This window comes from Bombus fervidus, chromosome 8 (assembly GCF_041682495.2).
Source record: "Bombus fervidus isolate BK054 chromosome 8, iyBomFerv1, whole genome shotgun sequence".
Taxonomy (NCBI): Eukaryota; Metazoa; Arthropoda; class Insecta; order Hymenoptera; family Apidae; genus Bombus; species Bombus fervidus.
The window spans coordinates 8,945,271-8,972,195 of NC_091524.1; the positions used below are offsets into that span (position 1 = coordinate 8,945,271).

Consider the following 26,925-nt stretch of genomic DNA (forward strand, 5'->3'; position numbering starts at 1 on the left):
CAAAAATCACAAAGTCTATAAAGTTCATTTCGAAAATGTGTATATGAAAACAATAATTATAATATGTATATATATACATCATTATGTTATAAGTTTATAAGAAAAATATGTTTTTAAATTTATAAAAATTATTAGATGAATCTTATAATAATTTATACATTATCACTCTATCGATAAGATAGAGAAGTATCTCTATCGACCGCGTTCGCATCAGTTTTGAAACTCGGCCAGTAGCATATTGATCATTCATAATCTCGTTTATCGGTAGGTATTCTTCATATTTTGTTTGTTAGTGATTGATGCGCGATTTAGAAGAAGGCACTTTTAAACTGCAACCGAGAATCGTCAGTGAACGGTACCTCATGATTCTGTCTTCCTCTAACTTAAGGCAATCAAAAACTACATTCAGCATCGATGATTCTGACGAAAGGCATCGGTATAGAATAGTGGTAGTGGTAACACGTTTATTTGCGGCATATTTTTGAGGTTAGTTGAAGACTGGTCGCACAGTGATTTGATAACCATATCGCTAACTGAAGTCTTTTTATGAAGTGTCATAACGCATAACGGTCTTCTTACTTTGACAAAAGTGGACAAAACTTAACAAAGGAATAACGGATTTAAATGACAAATAATTATGGCAACGTCTGGTTCTAATAAAAAGCCAAGAGTAATAATTTTAGGAGGTGAGCATATTCTACTTCATATGATAGCATATAGCGGAAGTGACAAACAAAACAACTAAAAAGAAGTTTTATCGTTGAAACAGGATGCGGTTTCATAGGACGTAATCTCGTGGAATATCTACTGGATAACGATCTTGTGTCCTTTATACGTGTCGTGGATAAAGTGCCGCCGCAAACTGCTTGGCTGAATACTAAACATCAGCAATTATTCGAGCATCCTTTGCTCGAATTTAAGAGCGCAAATTTAATCAACACTGGTAATTTAAAGTTTGATAAGGGCGCCTATCTATTTTCAACGAAACAATTACGATAATAATTGTTTTGTTGAACGTGTACTTTATGATTAGCTTTTGAATATTTATTTGTAGTATCTTGTCAAAATGCATTTTTATCTGACAATCCGATTAATTTTGTAATCAATTGTGCTGGAGAAACAAAGAGCAGTCAAACAGATCCTGTATATAAAGAAGGAATTTATAAGTTGAGTATAAATTGTGCTCAACAAGCTGCAAAATTACAAGTTGATCGTTATGTAGAAATATCTTCTGGTAATTTTAGTACCTCTGACAAAGTATGTGAACTTTGATATTTTTGTATTAAACAATCTATTACAAAGATTAGTAATCTGTAATATTTTCATAGAATTCTCTCAAAGAAGAAGATGCTGGAGAACCATGGACATTTGTTGCAAAATATAAGTTACAAGTAGAGAATGATTTAAAAATCATACCAAATTTAAACTTTACAATCCTTAGACCAGCCATAGTATATGGCTGTGGTGATAGAAATGGATTAGGTAATAATAATTTATTGCCTAATAGAAAATGAACAAATAATTTTTTCAAATATTTTATATATGCAAATTAATTTCTCCTATGTAGCACCACGTTTAGTGGTAGGAGCTGTTTATAAACATTTGGGAGAAATGATGAAGTTACTTTGGGGACCAGATCTTCACATGAACACAGTTCATGTGAGGGATGTAGCCAGGGCTATTTGGCATGTAGTAAATAGGCCAGAAACTGTAGGCCAAACATATAACGTTGTTGACGAAGGTGATTCAACTCAAGGATCAATCAGTGCTATAGTTTCAGAATTATTTAATATCAATCATGATTATTGGGGTACTGCACTATCTACACTAGCCAAAGTATGGAAGAAAATTTGTTGCACTATTTTTTTCTCTTACTACTAAGAAATTCAGATATAATTTCTTTGAACTATAATGCAAGTTTTAATTCTGATATGGGTTAAAAACGTTATTTTGTTTATGTATTTTAGACAGATATGAGTTCTGTTGTTGAAGAAGTCAATGACAAACATATGGGACCTTGGGCAGAAGCTTGCAATAAAGATGGAGTGGAAAATAGTCCTCTGTCTCCATACATAGATCAAGAACTTCTTTACAATAAGCATTTGTATCTACAGGCAGGAAAATTATCGAGTATTGGGTTTACATATCTTTATCCAAAACTCACAAAAGATGCTTTGAAAGAGGTAAATAATTATTTATGTGGCTAAAAGAACATAAATTCTGATGAAGAAGGTATTATGTCAATTATTTATTTATAGGTTCTTGATGATTATGTAAACATGAAGATATTTCCACATTCCTTGGTTCTATGAATTTTAGCAATATAGACTGCCGACATCAAATATTGAAAAAGCTTACAATAATTTGTATGAAATAACATTTGGAGCGTTTCACCTTGTGCCTAGTAATCTATGCAAGTTACATACTCTATTGTATGTTACACACATTACTCGTATTTTACCTTCTAACAATTATTGTTAGTCGAGTTTATAAAAAAGTACAGATGGAATATGAAGATTTCATGTATAAGCCTATTGCAAATGTGATAAAGTAGGAATTAATGTACTTAATTTTACTATAGTTTGAGGTATAAAATTTTTGCACCTTAGGGTTGCTAGTCAGTTTCGACATTATAGGAATAACTAAGTTGAAAAATATTGAAGAATAAAACTAGACTATTTACATGCCTAAACACGATATATTATAACATGTAATGTTATTTGGATAAATATTTTAGAGAATTATGTACATCGCCAAAATGCTTTTTATACTGAATTTTTCAAGACTGGGAGTATAAATAAAAACTGTTAAACAATTAACAAGATCTATAGAAGTAGAAGAATTTTGTGTTTTTATATCCATTGCATTCCACTTAATGTGTATCTTCCAAAAGCTGTGACTCATAACTTAGAAATCTTTTTATTCCAAGTAAATGATATCTTATGGTTATATAAATCTAATAAATTAGATATATTTAAATTATATAATGTATTAAATCAAGTACAAATAATATTAATTAAGTTAGAAAATATTTCTAAATGCCAAACAAAAAAATTAGTAAGTTTATTATATAAAGGTAAACATAATTTTTACACAAAATAATATATAATAAAATGGCAATAACTGCCAAGTAAAATTAATAGCATTACTATTCTGAAGCAATTGTTATTAATTTGATAATAAAGTTGCTCATTTACGCATTTATTCACTTGTTTTACCTATACCTTCGCAGTTCTTCGTAACTGAATGTTTTTCTAGGGCTAGGTATTATTTTTTACATATATTTTAACACAACCAACATCGATACACTGTTTTAATTTTATTTCAATCATTGGTTACAACAAGATACTGCATCAGAAGGGTCAACAATATCATTAAATATTTCGTGTATCGTTTTAATACTTTAAACAATAAGATTATAATTTGATGTAGTTCATTATACATAATATATTAAAATATATACTTTTAATATTTTCTGCAGATAATATATATACAATCGTAGATAAAAATATTTACAAAGTAACTGCACCCTAAAAAACAGCATAATTATAGCAATACATTAATCGTGTATGTTCCAGTAAAAAAATGATAAGGATTTATGAAAAAATAAATTAATAAAGTTTTCTCGATATAGAATAAGTGCTATAATTAACGGTAATGATACAAACATCAAATTTCTTTTACCGGGTTTGCTTTTTCATATATATCTTATATAAAATAAAGTATAATGTCTTGGCTATATCTACTCACTGTAATAAATTTTTTGAGGTAAATCGCGTAAATCTAAATTATAGTGCTGTGTAATAGGTACTGAGGTTAAGTTAAAATTAAGTAATATAACATACCTACCCCTTGTATAGGGTGGCAATTATGGAGGTATATTTACTTGACTAGAGTCGCCGTACAACATAATTAATACTTTGTCTGTGTATGGCCAATACTATTGGATTGTTACTTTGTGAAAAAACTATTGCAAGTGAAATTAAATAATATGTACTATGCTCCTTATCATTTAGTAAAGGTACAAGTTCGAATGATATAATAGGAAATTAAATTTGATGCATGACAAAAGTAGTATGAATAATACCTTATGCATATCCCAAACATTGCTTAGCGTAATGCAGTAAAGTAATAGATTATGATATTTCTAAATCAATGTATATAATAATTTATAAAATAAACAAATACTTTTTTTTTAATTGTAATCAAAATAGCCTCAATTCTAATATTTTTCTTTCATATAAATCGTTATACTCTAAATGTAACATTTACAATACTTGCTGTTTCCTATTTGTAGCCTAAAGATAACAATGTTTATTGCTTTGTACTTCAATACTGTGTAATCAATCTTTTGAAGCAAATAAAACGCTCAGATAACAGCACGGCGACTCTATTTTTTGCTTTCTCTTTTTTCTTTTTTTACAAAGCTTGAAACTTATCACATTCACACAATTAATCAAAGATATTATGATATCAATTCAACACCAATACGTTTCAATCCATTTCAAATTTACGAATGTTGTCTTATAAATCGAAAACTTTTTATATAAGGTACAAATTAACGCAAATAAATGATTTTTTATATTAAAATTACGTTCATAGCAGACAGAACAATATCGCGCTTAACAAATACAGTACATTATGCTGCTAAAAAGTAAAATGATCAAAATACAATTTAATTCTACAAACATTAGTTAAGATTTGTATACAATAAAATCAAAACATTTTTTAAAATGACAAATGCGTAATATTTGCCATGGAATATTTTGTCGCCATATTATTATATCTCTTTTTCTTTATTAATGCTTTTGATCTATCTTTTCTTCCCTTAAAAATAATACCTTTTTCTTTACAACTATTTTTTTGTTCTTTTTTTAAATTCCATTAATGTTAGAAAATTGTACAAGCTTAATAATTAACATATACATACAGTGCAAAAAATATTTAAAAATATTTTAAGAATTTTAATGCAAAAAGAAAAATGAATTCATGAGCGATCAGTTACTAGTTGCCTACTATTATATATCAATTCTTGTTTCTTATTTAACTCTAAGAAGAGTAACAAATACCTTCAACAAATATAAAAGTATACTACTATATGTCAGTAACATAAAATGTAACAGGTCGTGTTAAATATGATAACAAATGGAAAACAAATCATTTAAATAAAAATCACAAAACAGGCATTCTATCTGTGAAATGTTTATGCTTCATAACAAACATAATTTGTTGTAGAACTGTCAAGTCAGTAAATAGCTATGATAGTTTATCTTTAATTGAGATTCTAATAATCGTGATCGTAGAATATGTAACGAATTTCATAAATAGTGTTTAAATGAAGTTACTTATTTTCATAAAACTGCAATCAGATCTTGTGAAATTTTTTAGTAATCCACTAGTACTGAGTTTTCATAAAAATAGGTAAATCATGAGTTATATTCAAAAAAGTTTAGTTATAGAATATACAATATAAAAAATCTCTATTAATAGCAACATCATTTCAACACAAGGCAGAATAATTTTTTTCAAAAATGACTTTAAATTATATGTTTAACAAATTATCTCGTACAAAGATGTAAAACTCTGTGTAATAAATATATGGTAAAATCTCTAGCATGTGCAGATTGAATTAATTCTATTTTTACATGATTTCATACTGTGCTTGTAGTGACTATATTATTGCATAAATTCAGTGTAATGTGATCATTTAAAATAGTACTGAATGTAAAATGTAATAAATAACAATTAATGGAGGTACAATAATAACATGACATATCTACGTCTCACTCTAAAAGATATAGCTTATTCTATCAGGTACTGTGTTGGGTTTTTCTGTCATGGTAACATGCACCAGTCTGGAATATGTTTATAATTTTCTTTCGCATTTTTCACTTTTTGCTTTTGTATGATGTAGTTAACTTTAAATATCTTGTACAACATAAGGTTTATTTCTATCATATGAACAGGAAAAAATAAATATATTATATTATACATTTCCAATGATTAAATTAATATTATGATTTAAAATTGTTTCGATTCTTTTTGTAGATTTTTTTTATATTACAAAATTTTAATGCTGTTTTTATAAATTCCATTATTATTTTTTCCTGTTCTCAAATGTCTCAATAGTGTATAATACAGTTATCAAACTTGTAGTATAAAAAAGATTCTGCTAAATTATATAATATGAACATTTCAGTTACACTTTTTAAAAATGTTTGTCAACGTCTTATTTTTCAATAAAATAAATATTTGCCAAGATTTGCGATGCTATATGTATACTTACAGTATTTGTAATAAAAGAAAAACCTAGACTATACTTTTAATACATAAAATCTGATTATATAGTACTTTTTCTTAATTTCTTAGAACCTAAGAACCATCTCTTGTTAATTTAGATTTAGTTAATGGAAAACATAAGATTTTGGAATGATCAGTACTATTGCTCCCTATAAAAGCAATATATATCATGAAATAAATTAGGCCATACCCGTAATTTGGATATTTAATAATTTTGTCTTCTAGTGTGAAGGAATGCATTATTTACTTTTTCACTATTATTCGAAACATGATATTTTATGAACATACTCATAATTAACAGACACCCAGGTGCACATCAAGAATTTTCATATCATCCCACTTGCTTAATTTTCATTTTCATACTCTTCTTTTTTTAATAGATGTCAATATACATATGAGCAAGTTACCTAATGAATATTATTAAGTATCATTTGCATGATATATCTGTGCCACGGTATTATTTCATACAAAATGAAATCTAAAAATTACTAGATTCCTTGCCGAACTGCTAATGCAGAAATACTGTGTTATCGATAATAACTTGCTTTCAAACATTATATACAAGATAATAGTTGAAGTGTCCAGATTCAACGCACTTTCAAAACATTATTATTTACATTAATCATGTATGCGTTAGTATTTTTATTCACAAGTTATGCCGTGTTAAACTTGTAAAATATAGTAACTTGCATTGCTTCTAACTTCCTTGAGAATTCTGTTCTTGTAATTCATACATACGTATGTATGTACTTTTGTGTGTATATACATCTTGCAATCAAATGATTCAAGTTGCACGAAAAGTTTTACATCCTACCTGTTGCATGGAAGCATAGGAAGAAAATGTGAACACGCAAATATATTGCCTAATGGTTTCATCCATTTGGTCCAAGCGCCGGAACAGATATACATATAGGTTTTGGTAAGGACGTATCTCCATCTGGACAACCAGAATTATTATTTAAACTGCTATTGCTACTGCCTAAAGTACAATTGACCACTGTAAGCTGTGTGCCATCTAAATCTTGTTCTGGCTCTTGTTCTTGTTTTTGTGTACTTAAGACAACACTGTCCATTGTTTTGTACTATATTTCAAGACATATATTAGTTTCATATATAAAATTATTTAATCATTTTGTATTATTCAAAATGAAAATTTTTCGCACCTGAGAATTTTTTGTTATATGAATATCTTTCGGTTCACCATTTATTTCCCATGATGGTAATAAAGGCTCCTTTACACAAGATTCAAGAATCCCATTAGATTTGCCACCCTGCAATGATATATTTTCATGGAATTGTTTATTCAAATATAAGCTTATATTTATATACATTACAAAAAAAGATTTACATACTTTTGTGTCTAAATGTGGGTTAGTTGTGATTGGAGATGTGGGACAAAGAACAGCAAGTTCAATTTCATTAGGCGTTATTCTGGTATTCATCTGTTGACTCACTGATGTAGAAGACTGATCCGCGCAACATCTACTTCCATTTCGTACCGAAGCACGACCTTTTGTAGATTGCGCACTTTCTCTCAAAATACGAGCATCCTCACATTTTTTTCGACAATATATACTGCACAGGCAAATTGTAATACATCCAATACTTATGCTTACACCAAGAATTACACCTAAAATAAGTAAATATGAAATAATTATAAGATTAAATTTTATTATTTCAATTAACTTCTTGTACAATTGAAGCAAATAAGTTTGTTTACCAAGACTCTGATCAGGTTTTGTATTTTGTGGTGGTTTTTGTTCATCTGGAGGACTTGGTACCTTTGATGAACCACCAGTAATAATGATTATAGGATCTGACGGTTTACCATAACCGGCCTTTGTCATAGCTTGAACCATGACAAAATACCGTTTTCCTGGAGTTAGACCAGGTAAAGTTGTCGATGTTTTATTACCAAGTACTGTTACATTTCTCCATGCTGTGGCTGAATCTGTTAAGTCCATTGTGTATATAACGAAATAGTTTTGTATTATACCATTTATATTACTTGGTTCCTTCCATGCAATTCGTACTTTTGTATTATTTACTAAAAACCATTGTACTTCTTCTACTTTGCCAGGAACTGAAATTAATTGTTAAATTACCGTTTCTGTAATACGAACGTACAAATAAATATAATGTATTTCTACACTTACTATCTTCATTCGTATAACATTCTACAGATTCGCTATAAAAATTGCTTTGGTTTGTATTATTTTGAACGGCCCTTACTTTAAACTGATATAATGTAAATGGTTTGAGTTTGTCAATATTTGCTTTCGTATCGTTCCTATCAAGAGGATGTTAAAAATATTTAGTGCAAAGATGTTGATTGAAATTATAATGAAAAAAGATTATGTATAACTTATATTACGTACAATATAAAACATTTAGGACCATCTGAATTTGTGACATGAATTGCATGATAACATAATTCAAAAGAGTTCACTTCATGCACACCATTCAAGGACCATGTAACATTTATGGAAGTAGGTGAAACAGGAATTGCTTCCAAGGCCATTGGTACATTATCTAATTAATAAAAAAAATGATATATCCAATTAATTCGTTTACGTTAATAATAAAATTTATATTTATAATATACTTACTTGTATCAAGTTGAACAGTATGTATTTGTTTTGTTAAACAGCCTGTTGTTTCACCAGAACTTATCATACATAAGCCCATTGTATAAGAAACATTTACATCTAATTATGAACAAAAAATAAATACATAATTAAAGAAGAACACAACATATACATAATTTTTTGGAAATGATTTTGACCAATACCTACCAAGATTAGTAAATACATATTCTGTAACATTTTGTGGTAAAAAAATAGTTGCTAATTTATGTCCACTTTGATTCTCACAATAAATTTGCCAAAGATCAAATTCCGTTTCAATTATGTTATTTTCCCTAACATTTATTTTCCATTTCATCTAATATGACAAAATTTATTTCAATATTATAGAAACACAATATAATATATAATAATATTATTATATAATATATATAATATATTATGCATATATATACATATGATATATATAATAAATATTATATTATATACAATAGTACAATAATATTAAAAAGATTTGATTAACAAAATTTGTATACTAACCTTTACAATTGAAGCATTTATTATTAATACTTGTACATCCACAACATTTTTGATAATGAATTGATTAGATTCAGCTGGTGGCATAGTTACAGTAATCCACTCTAATTGCGATTCGCTCACGTTAGGCCAACCTTGTTTTGTTCTGGCTAGTACTCGTAGGTCGTATTGTGCTCCAGGTATTAAATCTTCAAGAACATGATTAGTAATCTTCAAATAAAATTAATACAAAAAAGTATACAAAAGACTGTACAAAAAGAATTACATATATACCAGAAAATACATAAGAATCCACGTCAGCGGGTAAGTGAAGAACCCGAGAAGATGGATGTTCATGCAGTCTCAACTGTAATTTATATTGTACCACAACACCACGAGACTCCTTTTTAGGTAATGGCTCCCATGATACATTTAACTTTGTACTACTAAGTATATTCGCGTTTACTTTTGGTGCACCTTTAGGAACTGAATAAAGAAAATAAACTATACCTTTGGCTTTTCGTTACGTTTATGATAAAATTTACATTAAAAAATAACGCACCACTTGGGGCTGTAGAACACAAAATGGTGGCTGATTGATCGCTAGGACCATAATTGTTCCACACTCGTATGTAGAAGGAATAATTAGTATATGGTTCAAGAAGCTTCGTCACTTCTACTGACGTAGAATTACCCGGTTCAGGTGGAGAAACTTCTTCTTTGCCTCCTTCTTGATGAACACGACATATAAGATGTTGAAAAACATTATAAAATATTTAACTAACCACTATATAAAATATTTAACTAATTATTATATAAATATTTCTATGCATATTAAATCGTTTAAACTTACCTACGGGACTATAATGGACGGTATAAGCTTTAATACTGCTATGTGATAGAGACTTTGGTGGTTCCCAGGAAATAAAAATTTTAACGGGTGACAAAGCACGACATTTTAAAGAGGTAGGTGCAGCAGGACTATTACGAGATGTGTTTACTTGAAGCCGACCTGCGGCCCAAATTTCTCCCACAGAATTTACAGCAACACATTGATAAATACCAGAATCAGATGGAACTGTTGCTGATATTGCAAGTTCCATCTTATTAAATTCTTTTGTATATATAGTCCTACGTCCTGCAAAAACAGTTTATACATAAATTATACGTATTATAACATGAATATAAATAAATATTGTAACGAATAACTTTACCATTAATTGTTATATTCAATGAATCTTTTAACCAATATATTTTAGGCACAGGTAACCCTTGTGCTTGACATTCAAATCTTGCGGTTCTCCCATTTGGACATACTTGATTTGTAGGTATCTTCACAAATGATGGTGGTATTAATATATCCACTGTTACATTCTGAAATGTTTTTTGCAGCATGTTATTAAAATTATGAACAACTATGTTCATACTTAATAATACTTTTTAATAACTTACTTGAATCTTCACAAAGTTCTTTACAGAACATACATAAACTCCTGCATCAGATGCACTCACATTTACTAGTGACAATATATTAATACCAATACTAGAATTAAGGAAAATGCGAGGTTGTGCAACATTATGATTACCTAAAAATGAATAAATCACTACATTTGTATATTATAAATATCATCTAAATATAAATAATGTTATTAACCGTTTAAGTCCCAAGCAGCACGATCGTGCTGTTTAGATTTTGTGTCGAAAAGTCCCAGTACATTTGAACGCAATAACTTTTATTGAACAAAACTTGAAATATTTATAAACTAATAGTATGCATATATAATAATATAGATGTATTTCATAAAGTAACAAATATGACAAACGCTATTATGCCGCAATCGATTAAGACAACGCTATCGTGCTGCTCGGGATTTTTCGACCCTGTTTTTTCAATGACCCCTAGGACTCAAATGGTTAATATATGTATATCAAATACCAGTATAGCGAGGAATAAATGACCACATCATAAGTGGTGGTGGATATCCAGATGCAGCACATACTAAACTAAGATTCGATCCATTTAACAACCAATGATTGTATGAAATTTGTGGAAATAACAATGGTGGTATATGTGATCCATTACCCTCTGGTCGTGAAATAACAGTTAATTTTGCTTCCTTACTTTTTTTGGTTTTCTTTAGGAATTCATTATTTACTATGCATCTGTGAATATAGATAATATATTATAGTTTTCTCTTTACTAATTTAATTTCACAAATTGTTTTACAATTGTATGATACTAGTACAGATACAAACCTATATGAACCAGCATCTGATAACTTCGTTGCTTTTATATACAGAACACCTGGTGGTACCATTATATACTTACTACTGCAAATTAAATAATCTCAATTAATATAAAAAATAATTTCATTGTTAATTCTTGACAAAAATTACTTACTTTAAATTACTCTGATTGGGCAACAATATTTTTTCATTATGCTGCCATGTGATATTAGGAGGAAAAGGAATACTATCTATTAAACAAGATAATCTTGCAATTTCACCTTCTTGTACAGTTATATTTTCTGGTGACTTTTTAAATACATGGGCAAGTTCTAAACAAATATAATTATATGTTTTAACATCATTTATAAAATCAGGAAGCTTAATAACAGTATGTTAAACAGAAAACTTACCTGCTATGTGAATAAATGTAGGAGATGATCTTAGAAGCCCTAAATTAGTACGTGTTACACAACGATATTCATCTTTGTAATAATCTTTAAAGTTAACTGTAGTAGAGTTTTTTTCTTTAAACTTTTGCACCATCTATTATAACAATAAAATAAAATACTTAATTGATTTAATTTTAAGATAAATAACAAATAAAATTTTTCAATATGTACCTTATGTAAGTGAAGAGAACCATTCTTGAGAATAGTACAACGTGCAATACCACATGGTGGTGCAGGTATTCCATTGTGTAACCAAGAAATATTTTGATTTGGTCCAGTTATACAAGTAAGTGTAACTCCTTTTTTTCCTAATATCACATGACCACTGGGTTGAATTTCTAATGTTATGCCAGAACTTTTGGTTGGAATAATGTTGAAACTTTCTGATTTTGACACGTTTTTGTTATGTAGACCAGTTCCAATTTCTTTGACACCTAAAGTATAAAACATAAAGCACTATCTAAAAATCTACTAGCTTATAATTTTTATAATAATGTGTTAAAAAATATTTTGAATATTATAAACTGTCATATTCAAGATGGCTATTACATCACCCCCTCCCTCTCTATCAAGATGAGATTCAATATATTATATAATAGAATATAAAGTAAATAAAACATAAAATTATCAGATGATTCTGCAAATGGAGAATCAAACTTACAGCATAAGTAATTTATAGAATACATCTAGAGTATAATGATTATAAAATCATTATTATATTATATATAGTATATTATGTTACATTTATGTTTTAATTTATATATTTATGAACAGAAAAAAAGGACATATATCCCATTTGTTTATTAAATAAAAGATGATAATTTGCACATAATTTTGGTATAAAAAGGATGATATGTGATCACTGAATCCAAATGTATACATATATTCATGTAAAATTATACTAATCCAAATTTTAAATCATTAGAGTAAATCTACCATATCATAATTCAAATAATCTTTTATCAATAAAATATCTAAATATTTTAAACTATTTGTTTTACAACAATTTCTTTTCATACATGTCACAGTAATATAAACAAAATATTAGGAAATATAATTATTTTCTCAAAAGGCTATATAATCGAAAATGTTCGAATTTTAACTCTTATTTTAATCAGATAATGCACAGTTCGTAAAAAAAGAAAAAGTATCAAGATTGTAACCATCTATAAGAGTACAAAAGAACGAACGTTAGGCGCGTGGTCCAGCGTGTATCAGTTTGGCGAATATAAACAGATTAGATTGACGGAGAGAAGGGAGACGCACCTGCGGCATAAGCGGGCTTTAGCACTTCTGTAAACAAGATGCTCAGTAAAAGTACTCGCGCCGCCATATATTCACACTCATTGGCACTAGTTTCACTGACAAATCTTGGCCGAAATACGCCGTCGGTTTGGTAGACTTTTCTGCGAAATTCGTCGCCGCATGTTTGACATCGCCTGCAAGAGTTTTTGGCCGTTCCGTTCGCCGAACTCTTACCCCCCTTTCAGCTTCGCTCTAGCTTCTCACATTATCGTTAAGATTAACAATATATCGTCACCGAAAACTCGAGGACGTCGACAATACCGAGAGTTACACGGTCGTCGCGAATTATGCTCGATTAGCTTCGTTTGCATTAGCACGCGATTCATTCGTTTCTTGCCATCTTCTAATTCGCTACTACCCTTGTTTGTAATTATTCTAGTGAGGAAAAGACGTACAAAACTCTATATCGTGACTCACAGCGCCGGATGCGAGAAATATTTGAAGCAGAATGATGTTTTGTTACGCAGCACCATATATTATGCTTTGTCCAATTTCCCTACATTTTAACCAATAACATTATCAGAAATGTTTACGTAGAAATGATCAATGATGACAACATGCGTGTTATTGTTGTTGTATCATCGTATAGTTTAAAAATGTAAATTGTTTAGTCTATGCAAAAACGACTTTATGCGATTATCTAATGTTCTATGAAATGTGATTTTGATTGTAATAATTTAATAACAAGTATTTCTATATATGAAAGGAATACCTTGTAGTACTATATTCAATTACAAGTATCTTGGTATATATAACGTTGATTCGTTAAGGAAGGAATACCTAACCTTCAAAATTTAAATTAAATATGGCGCGACAGAGTGTTGATGCAGATTGCGAGAAAATGCATAATTTATTAGATAATAAGAATATTGACTTAGATAATTGTAGAAAATTAATTAAATCGTACATTGATTTGGTAAAGTATCAAAATTTATCAAGCTTTTTAAAAAATGTTGATTTATTGTACGCTATTAAAAAAAACTGGTTTGTTTACAGCATCTTTATAGTGCTGCTTTATTTTGGGCAGATAAAGTTGTTTCATTAAGTAACGAAGATCCTAAAGATATATGCACCTTAGCGCATTGTATGTATCTCATGAAACAATATCATAGAGCTGCTCATCTGATTAGAAATCGTGGATTGGAAAAGGTAAACTATAATTTTGAAACTTTTAATAATATCATAACATTGTTATATACATTTTTTTGAATTACATTAATATTACTTTATAGACAGATGTAATGTGTCATTATCTAACAGTAAGAAGTCTGTTAGAAGCAAAAGAATACAATGAAGCATTACAGGTTATTAAAGAATCAGAAGTATGTACAAACATAACACAGTCAGGTTTTGGAGATCGTGCAGATATATTAGAAGATGCACCAAAAAATGTGATTAAGTATAAATAATGTTCTTCATAACTTCTTTTAAATATTATTTCTGTAATGTAATGAACTTTATAGACTAGTTTATATTTTGTGATAGGTACACAGTTCAATATTGTATGTGAAAGGAAGAATATATGAAGCTTTAGATAATAGGGCAGTAGCAACTGACTGTTACAAACAAGCTCTACATTGTGATGTATATTCATATCAAGCATTTGAAGCATTAGTTCAAAATCAAATGCTTTCAGCTGCTGAAGGTATTAAAGTGTGTATGTATAAATTTTATGTAATAATAGATACAAGTAATTTTATGATACGTATAATTTGAATAGAAAAGGAACTTCTGGAATCTCTTCCCTTTGCTGAACAATGCACAGAAGCTGAAGCAGAGCTTTTACGACTATTATATGAAAGTAAATTGAAAAAATATCAAGAACCAAATACAAAGCAACCACTTGCAACATGTAGTGTTATGGGAGTTCTTGTCACAGATAGATTATTAGGTAATTTGGATATGGAAGTTACAGAAGCAGAGAGATTGTATTATAATTGTGATTATCACAAATGTTTCTCTCTCACAGAAAGGTAATATATCCCTTTATGTATGTATGTGAATTTATGTAATCTTATAATCTCTATCATATATTTTAGAATATTAAAAAAAGATCCATATCATAATTCATGCTTACCAGTACATATTGCCTGTTTAGTAGAACTAAAAAAAACTAATGGTAATTATATTGCACTTCTATATAGAAAAAGAATGTGCAATTAGAAAGAAATTTTATACATTATATAATCATTTTTCAGCTTTATTTTATTTAGCACATAAATTAGTTGACTTATATCCAGACATGGCTTTAGCATGGTTTGCTGTTGGATGTTATTATTATAGTCTAGGTAATTATGATTTCTATTTGATAATTCTAGAATTATTTTGTATTCTTACTTTATAAGATATTTCATTGTTTTGATAATAGGAAAAAGTGATCCAGCACGAAGATATTTAGCAAAAGCCACAGCACTGGACAGATTATTTGGTCCTGCTTGGTTAGCTTATGGTCATTCCTTTGCAGTAGAAAATGAGCATGATCAAGCAATGGCTGCTTATTTTAAGGCTTCTCAATTAATGAAAGGTTGTCACCTGCCACTTTTATATATTGGACTTGAATGCGGATTAACAAATAATCTTAAATTGGCTGACAAGTTTTTCCAACAGGCTCAAGGAATAGCTCCAAACGATCCATTTGTTATACACGAGATGGGAGTTATATCTTTTTATAATTTAGAGTAAGTATTATGATGTCTATTGTAGTATTATCCCTGAGATTGAGTTATTCTAATATGCAAAAAAGAGGTTCAAAATTCACTCTGCAACCTGATTAGTGTACTTCCACCCTTCCCCGGTTTTTGGAAATCTGTCTAATTTATCAAGAGTTGTCGTTTCATCGAATACAGTTACAAAACTGCTGAACGGCAGTTTAAGGAAGCCATGAAAAGAATTCAAGGTGGTCTAAAGGATGTTATTCTACCTAGTAAATGGGAGGCACTTTTAAATAACTTGGGTCATACTTGTAGAAAAATGAAGAAATACGGAGAGGCGTTAGAATATCATCAACAGGTTAAAAAATTTTAATTGACATAGAAACATACTTTTTCCTTAAAATGTCAATTTAAATTACGAGCTATCAGATAAATTTCCTAATAATGATTGCAGGCATTAATGTTAAATCCATTAAATGCATCGACTTATTCAGCAGTGGGTTTCATTCATGCATTAATGGGAAATACGCAAGAAGCTGTTGATGCTTTTCATAGAGCTCTTGGACTTAGGAGGGATGATACTTTCACAACAACTATGTTAACTTATGTTATGGAACAACTTATAGAAGAATCACCCCCTTATCCTGGTATATACAGAAAATTTTCAGTTTTCAATGTATTTTATTAAGTGTACATTATATCTGATTATAAACGAATTCTTCTTTAGGTGCACCAGTTGATATTCCAAAATATGAGTACCCTGCAACTGAACATCAAGAAACAGATAATGCAGAACCTTTAGAAAATGCAAATAATGTAGCTGGGTCAGCAAGTCAAGATATTGATAAATTAAGAGTAAATTTATTTTCCGGATGGGGAGAAGATTCCAGTAAAACTGAAGATACTTCTGATAAAGTGGAACGCAATCCGCGAGATGTAGTTGTGAATTATTCCACTGACATTAGTTCCGAAGTTGAAATGTTGGATTCATCGACTGCTCATATAGAATAGTAAAAATGCGCAAATTTTTTTACATGATAAATGGATTTGTGTATGTAATAAAGCAATTGGTTTGCTACAAACATTCCTTTTTTGTTCAGAGAGTTATCCTTCATTATATATTCTATTCATTTTGTATATAAATTTGATGCACGCATGCTTAAATAATTAATATTTACCCACTAGAGATGTGCGGATACCTGAGTCTTGATTCGGGTTGGATCGAGATCCCAAAAGTTCGTCGACAAATAAACATATTTGGGTACCTGTCATTATGGGAACCGATTTACGTTTCGGAATCCGATGTTCAATTTAGAACATAATTTTTCTGTCATCTTGTATTTAAACATAGTTTAAATACATTAAAACGGTACATACTTAAACTTAAAGTACAAGTTTGCTTTAAATTTGGTTTAAGTACAAGATGACAGAAAGATTATGTTCTGAATGAAGCATTGAATACCGAATCGCAAATCCGGTCTCGAGATTAACGGATACCTGAATACATTTATGTATCGACAAACTTCCGAGATTCTGATTCAAATCTGAAAAAAATTTCCGACATAATTCTGCAACTTCGGGTATCCGCATACCCTTATTACTTACATAACCTATTATATTACTTTAAGTAAAAATCATATTACATGTAATAGCAAATTAAAAAATTTGTAATTATAATTATTTATTACGAATATTTAATATCTTAAACCAAATTTGTAGTTTCAAACATTTTTGTTTATTTAACATATTATTCGCCAATATATAAAATCTGAATTTGAAATATTACATATCAAGTGATACAATTTTGTATCTTATTGCACATATAAAATTCCACAATCGCGCGCATTCGCGAACTGCGCCGGTGGTTTCCAAAGATGGAACCTGCGGGTGAAAGGGGGAAAGGGAGGAATAGAGATCTTCAATTCAGTTCACAGAGTGGAGCAATGTGGAGAAGAATGGGCGTTCCGTCTCCATCGTTTCTGTATCGACACTAAATTGAACCCAAGAAAATAAATTTTATTTTCAAAGAACCAACAAATTAATTATAAATGGGCGATTTTGGGAGTTGAAATAATTAAAATATTATCCCCCGGCAAGTAATTAAACAAACCCGGTGGGATTAAAGTATCCCAAAAATCTTTTAATGTAACACGATAATTGTTGATTAAACAATTTACTAAAACTCGTGTATTTGATTCTTCGCTACTAAATTAAATCGAAAAAAATCTTATTAAATTTATATGCAATATCAAGTTTATATAATTCATTGAAGTACGTTACGAGTTACCACTTTGAATTCAGTGGAGAACAGCGATCACAGAACAATTGAAAAATTCGTCAAGGCTCAATCAAAGATCGACATGCTTACATTAATGCAATTGGTAAGTCGTTATATTCCTTTATAAAAATTTTATATCTCTTTTTTCTAATTGTTTCGTATTTATTTTTTCACGTCTACGTATTATTGTTTTAATTACGCCTTATTTTTCTATGGACCTCGTTCTTTAACTTCTCATGCGGTCGATTGGTAACCTACTTTACAATTTCGTTAGTACTATGGTGTCGCTTCGAAAGGAAAATTTGTCATATAAATCATGTGCTGGTACACGGTGATAATTATAACATAGAACCTACATAGAATATAAAACCGAATACGAGGAATGTCCTGCGTCCTCACTTGTAAACAAACACGCGAATCGTACGTTGAGCCGCAACGCGTCCACGTGCAAAACACGTTGCGTTTCGTACGCTGATATTCTTCCCCTTTCTCTCCATATGTGTGTTGCGCCTCTGATATTGTCCTTAACCCTTCGTCAGTCATTTTGAAGGTATTGAACGGAAGTAACAAAGAATTTGTTGCAATTTAATTTCTCCTAAAAACTGTCTGTCTTCAAATTTACGAAGATGTACGATACCTTTCGCAAATATAGTACAGGACTATGTATCAATACAAAATTTATATTGTTGCAAGTAGTTGAATTAGTAAACCAAAAAATTATTAAATTAAGTAAGAATGTCATTTTTTTATGAAACCATAAATAAGTATTAGCACATATGATACATATGTAATATATAAATTTCTGTCACACTACATGTATATATATTCCTGTTCTTATGTAACATTCTTACAATATTCTAATTTCATCTTTCAATTCGTGATGTAATTAAATTTCTCTTCAGAAATCTAGGTTTCTCCTATATTTGTTACCTTGTAAATGTATATACATGTATATATATAATATACATATATAATACATATATATAATACACATATATAATACATACATATGTATAATATACATATATAATACACATATATAATACATACATATGTATAATATACATATATAATACATATACATATATATGTATAATGTCTTTAAAGATATATGACTTTTGTAAAAATTATCGATATCAATAATGCAACCCTTGTATGATTCAACGTGTCAGAAAGTTATACAATTTTAAGGGCGTCGTAAATGTTACAATGTTAACTGATGTAATACGAAATGATAATTATGTATTCGAATCGATTATAGGCGTCCTTATGTCTAGTACACCTTTGAACTTGACAAAGTTGAATTCTACGAAGTTTGGAATTCTCGTTGAACCTTTAGAATGCCTCGATGTATTCCCCTGCCCTGCAAAATTTTTTTTCCGAATTCCTCGAACGCAAACTGGGAGTGGCGTCCTTCAGGCTCCTGTTTTCGTTATTCTGTACCGAAAGCTCGAAGCATAGTTTGCTGATATCGTTCGTAGCGATGACTTCGAGGAATTCAGTGGTAGGTGATACGCATTAAATTTCACGATCTTCAAACGTGAACGAAACGTTTTTTAGCGTTCGAAATCATTTTCTAATTCTCCGTGTAGTGTATCTTCCGAGGAATCGTGCAAGTTCTGAAATTTCATTACTTTTACCGGAAATTACGCAAGGAAAATCGGTTGACGTAACGAGCGACGCGATCGATTCGAATAGCCGTTAATCAAAAGCACGCTACTAAAAAGACTTTACAAATTAGATAAAAATAGTAGCATTAATTTCTACAATGTTTTCTTAACATTGAAATACAAATATGTGTATAATTTACGTAGTGAACCCCGCAATTCTAAACATTCCGTGTAGCGTCCATACTTCCTGTAGCGTCTACTCACATACGCGTTACAGTTAATTATTAATCATAAAAATTAGTGGTATATTATCTGTTTTCAATTGCTTGTTCGCAAAAGAAAAATAAAACGAATAATAATTCAATCGGTGCCACTATGGAAGGAAAAATGGTGACAGTGTTCCTCTATTATCTCTTTATAACATTATACCTTGTTATCGCAATACCAAACATACCAAGCGTGATCATTTAACCAGAGACAAACTTTGTCTCTATTTCAAACATTCAATTTGAAATATTCTAACGACTGATTCTTTTCTTTTCTCTTTTGCAGCTAGATTTATCGTGTGATGCCGATGGAGTGAAAATATCCGACACACCTGATTGGAACAATGATATATCGCATGGCCAGCAAATGCAAGCGTCACGCGACCAGGACCACATACAGCTGCAACAACGTGAACAGTTGCATCGCGACAAATTACAACAACAACAACGAGATCGCGACAGTGAACGAGAACATCTACATCAGCTACAGTACATCGGTAACTTGCTGTTAGATTCTCCGCCGGCGACTAACTTCCAAGGATACTCACACGATGCATCTTGCACGCAACCCAATAAGAACAACAATATCGATGGTAAAAGTTCCGTTTCCTTTGTCCCATTTTTATATAATCGTATGTGACCGTCTTGTTTTGATTTTTGGATAAATTCACAGATTGGCTGTTAGCCCTTCTGTTATGATGGATACGGTTGACGATCGAATGTGATCGAATAATATACAGAGATACGAGATATTATTTGATTTGTTATATGAATATAAGATTATTTATTTTTACCCGATACAAAGATAGAGAAGGTATTTTAAATGTATTTTTTATCTTATATGAGTAAATCATGTACTTTTAGTTTCATTAGTTAAGGATAAAATCAGCGAGAATCTGCTTCTGTGATCTTTCTTCACTATAATTAATAATCTGTTTTACAATTATTAACAAAATGATTAAAGACCTTTGCTTTTGTTTTATAACTACCATCAGTTTTATGACTAATCTTCGTATAAATTTAATTATTGGTTCCAATATCTGCTAAACGAGTTACATTGTTTTCTCTTTTTATTTTTTTGAAAGATTCAAGATATAAGAAAATTTGTTCTAATCGCCTGCTTGGTTGTTTCAAAACTAACGAGCGCGTTTGTCGTTTGTCAATCGATAGTCCTCGTTGCGCTGTGTCATATTTTCTTGTGATTTTATTTAAAACGGCAACGTATTTTGTATTTTTTCCTTCACGTTAGGAGACATGTCAATTTCGGATTTATTTGGACTGGGTTTACCTCGGGGTTCATTATTAGGCAGCCAGTCAACAACTGCGTCTCCCGGTTGCCGTAATTATCAGTATCAGGGTCGCAATCAAGGATCTTCTCAGCATTATCAGGTGACATTTCCTTTTATTTTTTATATTATGCCTAAGATTCTCCCAACTGCCCGAGATATTTCGGTCTCATATAGGTCAAGTAATTTCGCTATTTACGTCATACTTATCAGAGATAATTACCCTTCCAGTAATTCGTAATAATACCTTATAAATAATAATGTTTTTTTATTTTCGACAAATTATAAAATAAAAATTAAATAATCTATAATGTAATAAAATAATTATTAAGTTCAATTAAATTCTATGAAGACCCAACTATGGTCTTTATTCTATGGTTGGGAAGGTTTTTATCTGTATTAATAAAATTTACTTTGAATCCAAAGGTTCTAGAAGGATCATTATACATGAGCGATAATTTAATGATTTCTGTGAATATGTTTTAATTACTCGAAATGTACGAGGAACTCGAAGATCCTTAAAATGTTTTTCTTTCAATTTATGAACGTCACGTGTTGGATATGATAGTGAAAATCTCGAATAGAAATGAAGTAGGCAGTATTCTGAAACGTCTGCCGGCTGCCAATGCAATAACCGGAACAATGATTATCCTCATTGGAGTGACTCCAACTGCTCCTCGAACTTCCTTTTCCGTCCGTCGCGCGGCTAATTTTTTTGCACAATAGGGACCTCCTGGATACCTGATGTATCGATTTTCAATATATTTTGTTGCGACCAATACCTCCTAACATCAATTTAGGATAGCGCAAATAACGATAACGGATGGAGATAATAAAGTCTGCGACGATAAAAATAATATTTTATAAAATTTTAGAACCAACCGGAGAAATCCAAAACTAAGTACATATTGTAACGTACAACAATATTTTAATCGATTTTTTTTCTCACAGTGATAAATATTATCAATCATGTTATCAATAGTTTAAAATCTATTTTCTTTCTAAAATAATATAAATAATAATAGACAATTATTGCAATTTAAATTGCAGCGATAGTTAAATAGTACTATACGCGGTCGAAAGGGGTAAAAGCAAGAGAGACCCATGTGAAAGTCGTGCCTTATCGACCAGACACTTTAATGGACATTTTATCAGGCTCTTCTCGTCGCCTTTAACGTTATTACCTTCACCATTTGCTGGATGCATCTGTACATAAAGGACCGGCAGGACATCGAAATGCGCGTATTAGAGCCGACATATAATACGTTGGGCAAAATAAATTACGCATAGCCGCGCGCGTTAGTGCGACCCGAATTCCAGGGTAGCCAAGAATTTACAAGCTTGAGCCAAACGGCTCTATCACAGTTCACTTTTCTTCTATCTTCGCTTCTCTTTGACCTCAGCTTTTCTGTGAACTTGTAATTGCGTGCCCTGTTGTTCCTATTTTTTACGTTGCAACATTATTTTGGACGCGGTCCAATAATGGTGTAGCAGGCTTCTCTTTGGCAAAGAAGACGCAAATATTTTCTTATTGCTTACAAGTAATAAATTGAATGTTTTCGAGATATTTTTATAATTAAAAGATGATTTTTTGGATTGAAATATATATTTAAAAAGTTTTTAATTGGTTTTGTTATATATTTTTGAATATAGGGCAACGATAGGAGCGGAATTTGCTCGAACTCATCGATACTTGAAATTCCAAGTTCCCCAAGTTCTATTACTACACCTGGTAGTCCTAGCACGCCTGGAAGTCTGTATTCGAATCCTTATTCGTATTCATCTACGAACAGTAGTAACCAGACGACATCATCACCGAAAAGTCGAGGATCTATGCAGAATGTGGGATCACCCTCATCGCCCATTCATTCTCCTTATTACGGAAGACCCATTCGTGGGTCACCACCTTACAGGTATTTCTTAATTAATTTTTTATAATCACGTATAATTATAATAAAACCAATTACTAATTGGTAATTTTTATTTCAACAGCGACTGCAGTAGTCCTACTTTCGAGTATCCACATGTGATGGGGTGCAATGGATCAAGATCGAACTCACCAGCGGACTCAGATACGAGTGGTATAGGTAGTGTGGATGGGTCTCTATCCGATATAATGGTATTTTTTTTTAAGTTATAGACAATAATTATCTAAGTTCATCAAGGTTAGGGAGAAAGAAATTGTTTCATTTTAGAACTGTTTATCGTTAAATTCATCGTCACACGAATGTTACCCTCAGTCTCTGGGCTCATTGATGTCGCCGGAAGTGGATTTATGCACAAATAATAGAGTAGCCGCGTTCCAACGAATGGCAGTGAAAAAATATCTATCTTCATCCCATCAAAACTCGTCGACACATCATCATCATTCACATGGACACAATCGAGGTCATCACTACGGATCGAATCAAAACGGCGGTTTCCTGAATTCTTTTATGTCGCACGAAAAAAGCTGTTGTTCCACTGGAAATCATATGATGGCCCTGAATTCACCTCCGATAAATATTTTAGATCCACAGCTCTCGCTTGAACGTGTAGCGCGTTTTCATCGAAGTGCCGCTGGTAATAATTCATTTATTAAAATATAAGAAACAGAGAAGAGGATGTATTAGCAACATTAAAAAACTATTATTTCAGCACTTTGTGACCCAACTTGTACTTGGAGTGGCATATTGCCGCAACGCACTCAAAAACCATCAGGTTACTCATCTAAAGTATTCCTTGGTGGTGTACCTTGGGATATCACCGAGTCCCTTTTAATCGCCACTTTCAAGCAGTTCGGTCCAATACGAGTGGAATGGCCGGGAAAAGATCAGTCTGCCACGCAGCCAAAGGGATATGTATATATTATATTTGAGTCAGAGAAACAGGTAGTTAAATATTTTTAGTACCTTATCTCTTTTCTAACTTATTTGTTTTTAACAAGCTAGAATATATATGTATTGTTTAAGGTGAGAACTTTATTGACATGTTGTACACATGATTTTACCAATGGTGGCAGTTGGTATTACAAAATATCATCTAAACGTATGAAAGCAAAAGAGGTGCATATTACTTCTTTTTTAGTAAAATTATATTGCATTTCTTGTAAGAGTTATAATATTTATGTAACAATTTTGACATAGGTACAAGTAATACCTTGGATTCTTGAAGACAGTAATTATGTAAAATCTTCATCACAAAAACTTGATCCTCATAAAACAGTATTTGTTGGTGCTCTTCATGGTATGCTAACTGCCGCTGGTTTAGCAAAAATTATGGATGATCTGTTTCGTGGGGTTATTTATGCAGGTAAAAATCGACATACCTCGATTATTAGATGAATATTAGTAAGATTAAAATTTAATTTCAGGGATTGATACTGACAAACACAAATATCCAATTGGATCTGGCCGTGTTACATTTAGTACAAAACATTCATACATGAAAGCAATTTCAGCTGCTTTCATAGAAATAAAAACTGCCAAATTTACAAAAAAGGTTCGCGTAATTTTATGAAATGTTTATGATATATTAAGAGAACGAAATTATAATACAATCTATTGTCTTTAATAGGTGCAAGTTGATCCATATTTAGAAGATTCCATGTGTTCAGGGTGCTCTGTACAACAGGGACCCTATTTTTGTCGTGAAGTGGTATGAAAGAATTCTTTTTTCCTTTCTAGATAAAAGATATTTTATTATATTCTATCGTATTTGTAGGTGTGCTTCCGATACTTTTGTCGCAGTTGCTGGCAATGGCAACACTCAATGGAATCAATGTGGCATCATAAACCTTTAATGCGCAATTCAAAGACAAATCAAGTGGTCGGATTATCGCCAAACGTAAATTCCTGGTCTCGTGGAACGAATAATCCCACTATTTAAGTACAATTATTGAGCTTCTCTTCCATGGTCACATAAAAATTTTTTTTTGACTATTTGTTTTTGCAAGGACGTTGCGCTAGCTGACTTACTGACAGGGTGCAAACTTAGTTTTTTATCGCAAAGCTGCGGGCAGCTGGTTTGACGATATACATTGAAATACCGGACATACCAGCTGATCGGCAAATGCAACGATTTGTTTATTATCGTTACTATCACATACGTCCGCGGTATAGAGACTAATGGATAAAAATCGTGTTTCTCATAAAGTTCCTATTTCGAACGCGGCCACAGTCGCGTTCTCAACAAACAGTATTTTTATTTAGTACGTTTATTTAGGGACTGGTTCTCTTGTTGATCGTTTTATTGCAATAATTGTGCCATTGAGTAACACATCACATTATATGATAATTATGCGTTACGAGTGTGCATTTACATTGAATCCGTGTGGGTCCAATTGTGGCTTTTATAGTGACAATAATTTTTATACGATAAAATGGGAAGCCACTCGATCGTTAAAAAAGAAGCGAAACAAGAGAAGGAATGAGTTCACAATGTTAAAAAAAATCCACAAAAATACAACGCGCCGCTATAATAATCTATCGGCGAAATATTACGCTTAATCGTACACTGTTCGATGAGATTAGATTATTGTGGAATTCTAGCGGCAGGAGGAGTTGTTCATTTAATTATTGTTATTTTTTGCGAAGAACGCATTTAATTTGAGTACCAATTAGAACCCAGGCTATATACCGACATTTGTCGATGATATCGCCCGTCGTTGTAGTTTTACGTTACATTGTACAGTGTAAGGGTTATTACCAAAATGGCAATTGTAATCATAATTTATACTCTTAGCCAAGGCGATAAGCCTTTATGAGCTTCGTTTACAGGACTGTTTAACTGTTGACGAAATGGAGAAGTACATGGTCTACGATTCTGGAGCGGATTGTAGTAATTTGATTCTGTTTTTATTTTTTGTTACGATATTATGTTATGTATTTTCTTTCAAGAAGATTTTGCAATATTGCTTCTAATCGCGTTTCTGATGTTTTGATATCATTTTGTTGAGTGAATTAAAAATCATATTTTTGCAGATAGACTTCCATTTGTCGTTCCTCCTTTTTTGTTTCATCATTTTGTTCCTTTTCTTTTTATCGTTCGAAAAAATAATTCCTCCAAATGAACCTTCTGCCCTTTTTAAACTCCTGGCCTTAAAAATATCTGCTTATGCAAACTGCTAGATACTAAATGTTATTATATGAGAATTTGATAGTTAGTATAAACAAAATCATAAAGTAAATATCAGTTAATAACACAAATTATATTAATCATATTAATTTATATTTAATTTGTTCAATTTTGATATTTTTAAATTAATCTAAATTACAGTACTTTATTCAAATTGAAGGTTCTTGTCGCAAATAATTACAAATATCCTCATTATTAAAAAAAAAAATTATAAGAAGTTCGGAATAATTATAGGGAATAAATATTGGCAAAAATAAGGTGAATTAAAGTCTAAAATTTGGAACTTAAAATTTCTGAAATTTGAAATTATACTGGAAGGAAATTCAAGTTATGAT

At 30.8% G+C, this 26,925-nt stretch overlaps 4 protein-coding genes across 7 annotated transcripts; 3 read left to right on the top strand and 1 right to left on the bottom strand.

Moving 5' to 3' along the window:
* The first annotated feature begins 278 nt into the window (after window positions 1-278).
* Window positions 279-2,822, top strand: LOC139990184 (uncharacterized). Its single transcript, XM_072009240.1, has 7 exons — window positions 279-686; window positions 770-943; window positions 1,055-1,257; window positions 1,329-1,482; window positions 1,568-1,836; window positions 1,968-2,183; window positions 2,259-2,822. The coding sequence occupies exons 1-7, from the start codon at window positions 638-640 to the stop codon at window positions 2,310-2,312; spliced, it is 1,119 nt and encodes a 372-aa protein (XP_071865341.1). The 5' UTR covers window positions 279-637; the 3' UTR covers window positions 2,313-2,822.
* Window positions 2,823-3,047: 225 nt separating this feature from the next.
* On the bottom strand, window positions 3,048-13,761 carry LOC139990157 (protogenin B). 2 transcript variants are annotated; one of them, XM_072009133.1, is made up of 20 exons: window positions 13,346-13,761; window positions 12,251-12,513; window positions 12,041-12,173; window positions 11,803-11,959; window positions 11,658-11,732; window positions 11,338-11,564; window positions 10,854-10,987; window positions 10,616-10,775; window positions 10,255-10,539; window positions 9,964-10,128; window positions 9,696-9,887; window positions 9,426-9,610; window positions 9,096-9,243; window positions 8,910-9,008; window positions 8,679-8,832; window positions 8,457-8,590; window positions 8,021-8,383; window positions 7,653-7,930; window positions 7,464-7,571; window positions 3,048-7,382 (listed from the first exon to the last, which is right to left on the bottom strand). In XM_072009133.1, the coding sequence occupies exons 1-20, from the start codon at window positions 13,410-13,412 to the stop codon at window positions 7,173-7,175; spliced, it is 3,537 nt and encodes a 1,178-aa protein (XP_071865234.1). In that variant the 5' UTR covers window positions 13,413-13,761; the 3' UTR covers window positions 3,048-7,172. The 2 variants fall into 2 exon arrangements, with proteins under 2 accessions (XP_071865234.1, XP_071865233.1); XM_072009132.1 differs by having other exon boundaries at window positions 9,964-10,131.
* Window positions 13,762-13,917: 156 nt separating this feature from the next.
* On the top strand, window positions 13,918-17,119 carry Cdc16 (cell division cycle protein 16). Its single transcript, XM_072009156.1, has 11 exons — window positions 13,918-14,300; window positions 14,381-14,533; window positions 14,617-14,775; window positions 14,870-15,029; window positions 15,105-15,357; window positions 15,424-15,503; window positions 15,583-15,672; window positions 15,753-16,062; window positions 16,231-16,393; window positions 16,490-16,682; window positions 16,763-17,119. The coding sequence occupies exons 1-11, from the start codon at window positions 14,190-14,192 to the stop codon at window positions 17,044-17,046; spliced, it is 1,956 nt and encodes a 651-aa protein (XP_071865257.1). The 5' UTR covers window positions 13,918-14,189; the 3' UTR covers window positions 17,047-17,119.
* An 835-nt stretch (window positions 17,120-17,954) lies between these two features.
* Orb (polyadenylation element binding protein orb) lies at window positions 17,955-26,441 on the top strand. Of its 3 annotated transcripts, none has more exons than XM_072009144.1 (12): window positions 17,955-18,416; window positions 20,476-20,782; window positions 21,439-21,578; window positions 23,129-23,388; window positions 23,468-23,594; window positions 23,671-24,037; window positions 24,113-24,345; window positions 24,427-24,519; window positions 24,601-24,766; window positions 24,828-24,955; window positions 25,031-25,111; window positions 25,178-26,441. In XM_072009144.1, exons 1-12 carry the CDS (start codon window positions 18,396-18,398, stop codon window positions 25,340-25,342), a joined length of 2,088 nt encoding a protein of 695 aa, XP_071865245.1. In that variant the 5' UTR covers window positions 17,955-18,395; the 3' UTR covers window positions 25,343-26,441. The 3 variants fall into 3 exon arrangements, with proteins under 3 accessions (XP_071865245.1, XP_071865243.1, XP_071865246.1); XM_072009142.1 differs by lacking the exon at window positions 17,955-18,416 and adding an exon at window positions 19,695-19,817; XM_072009145.1 differs by lacking the exon at window positions 17,955-18,416 and adding an exon at window positions 20,167-20,313.
* Window positions 26,442-26,925: the final 484 nt, after the last annotated feature.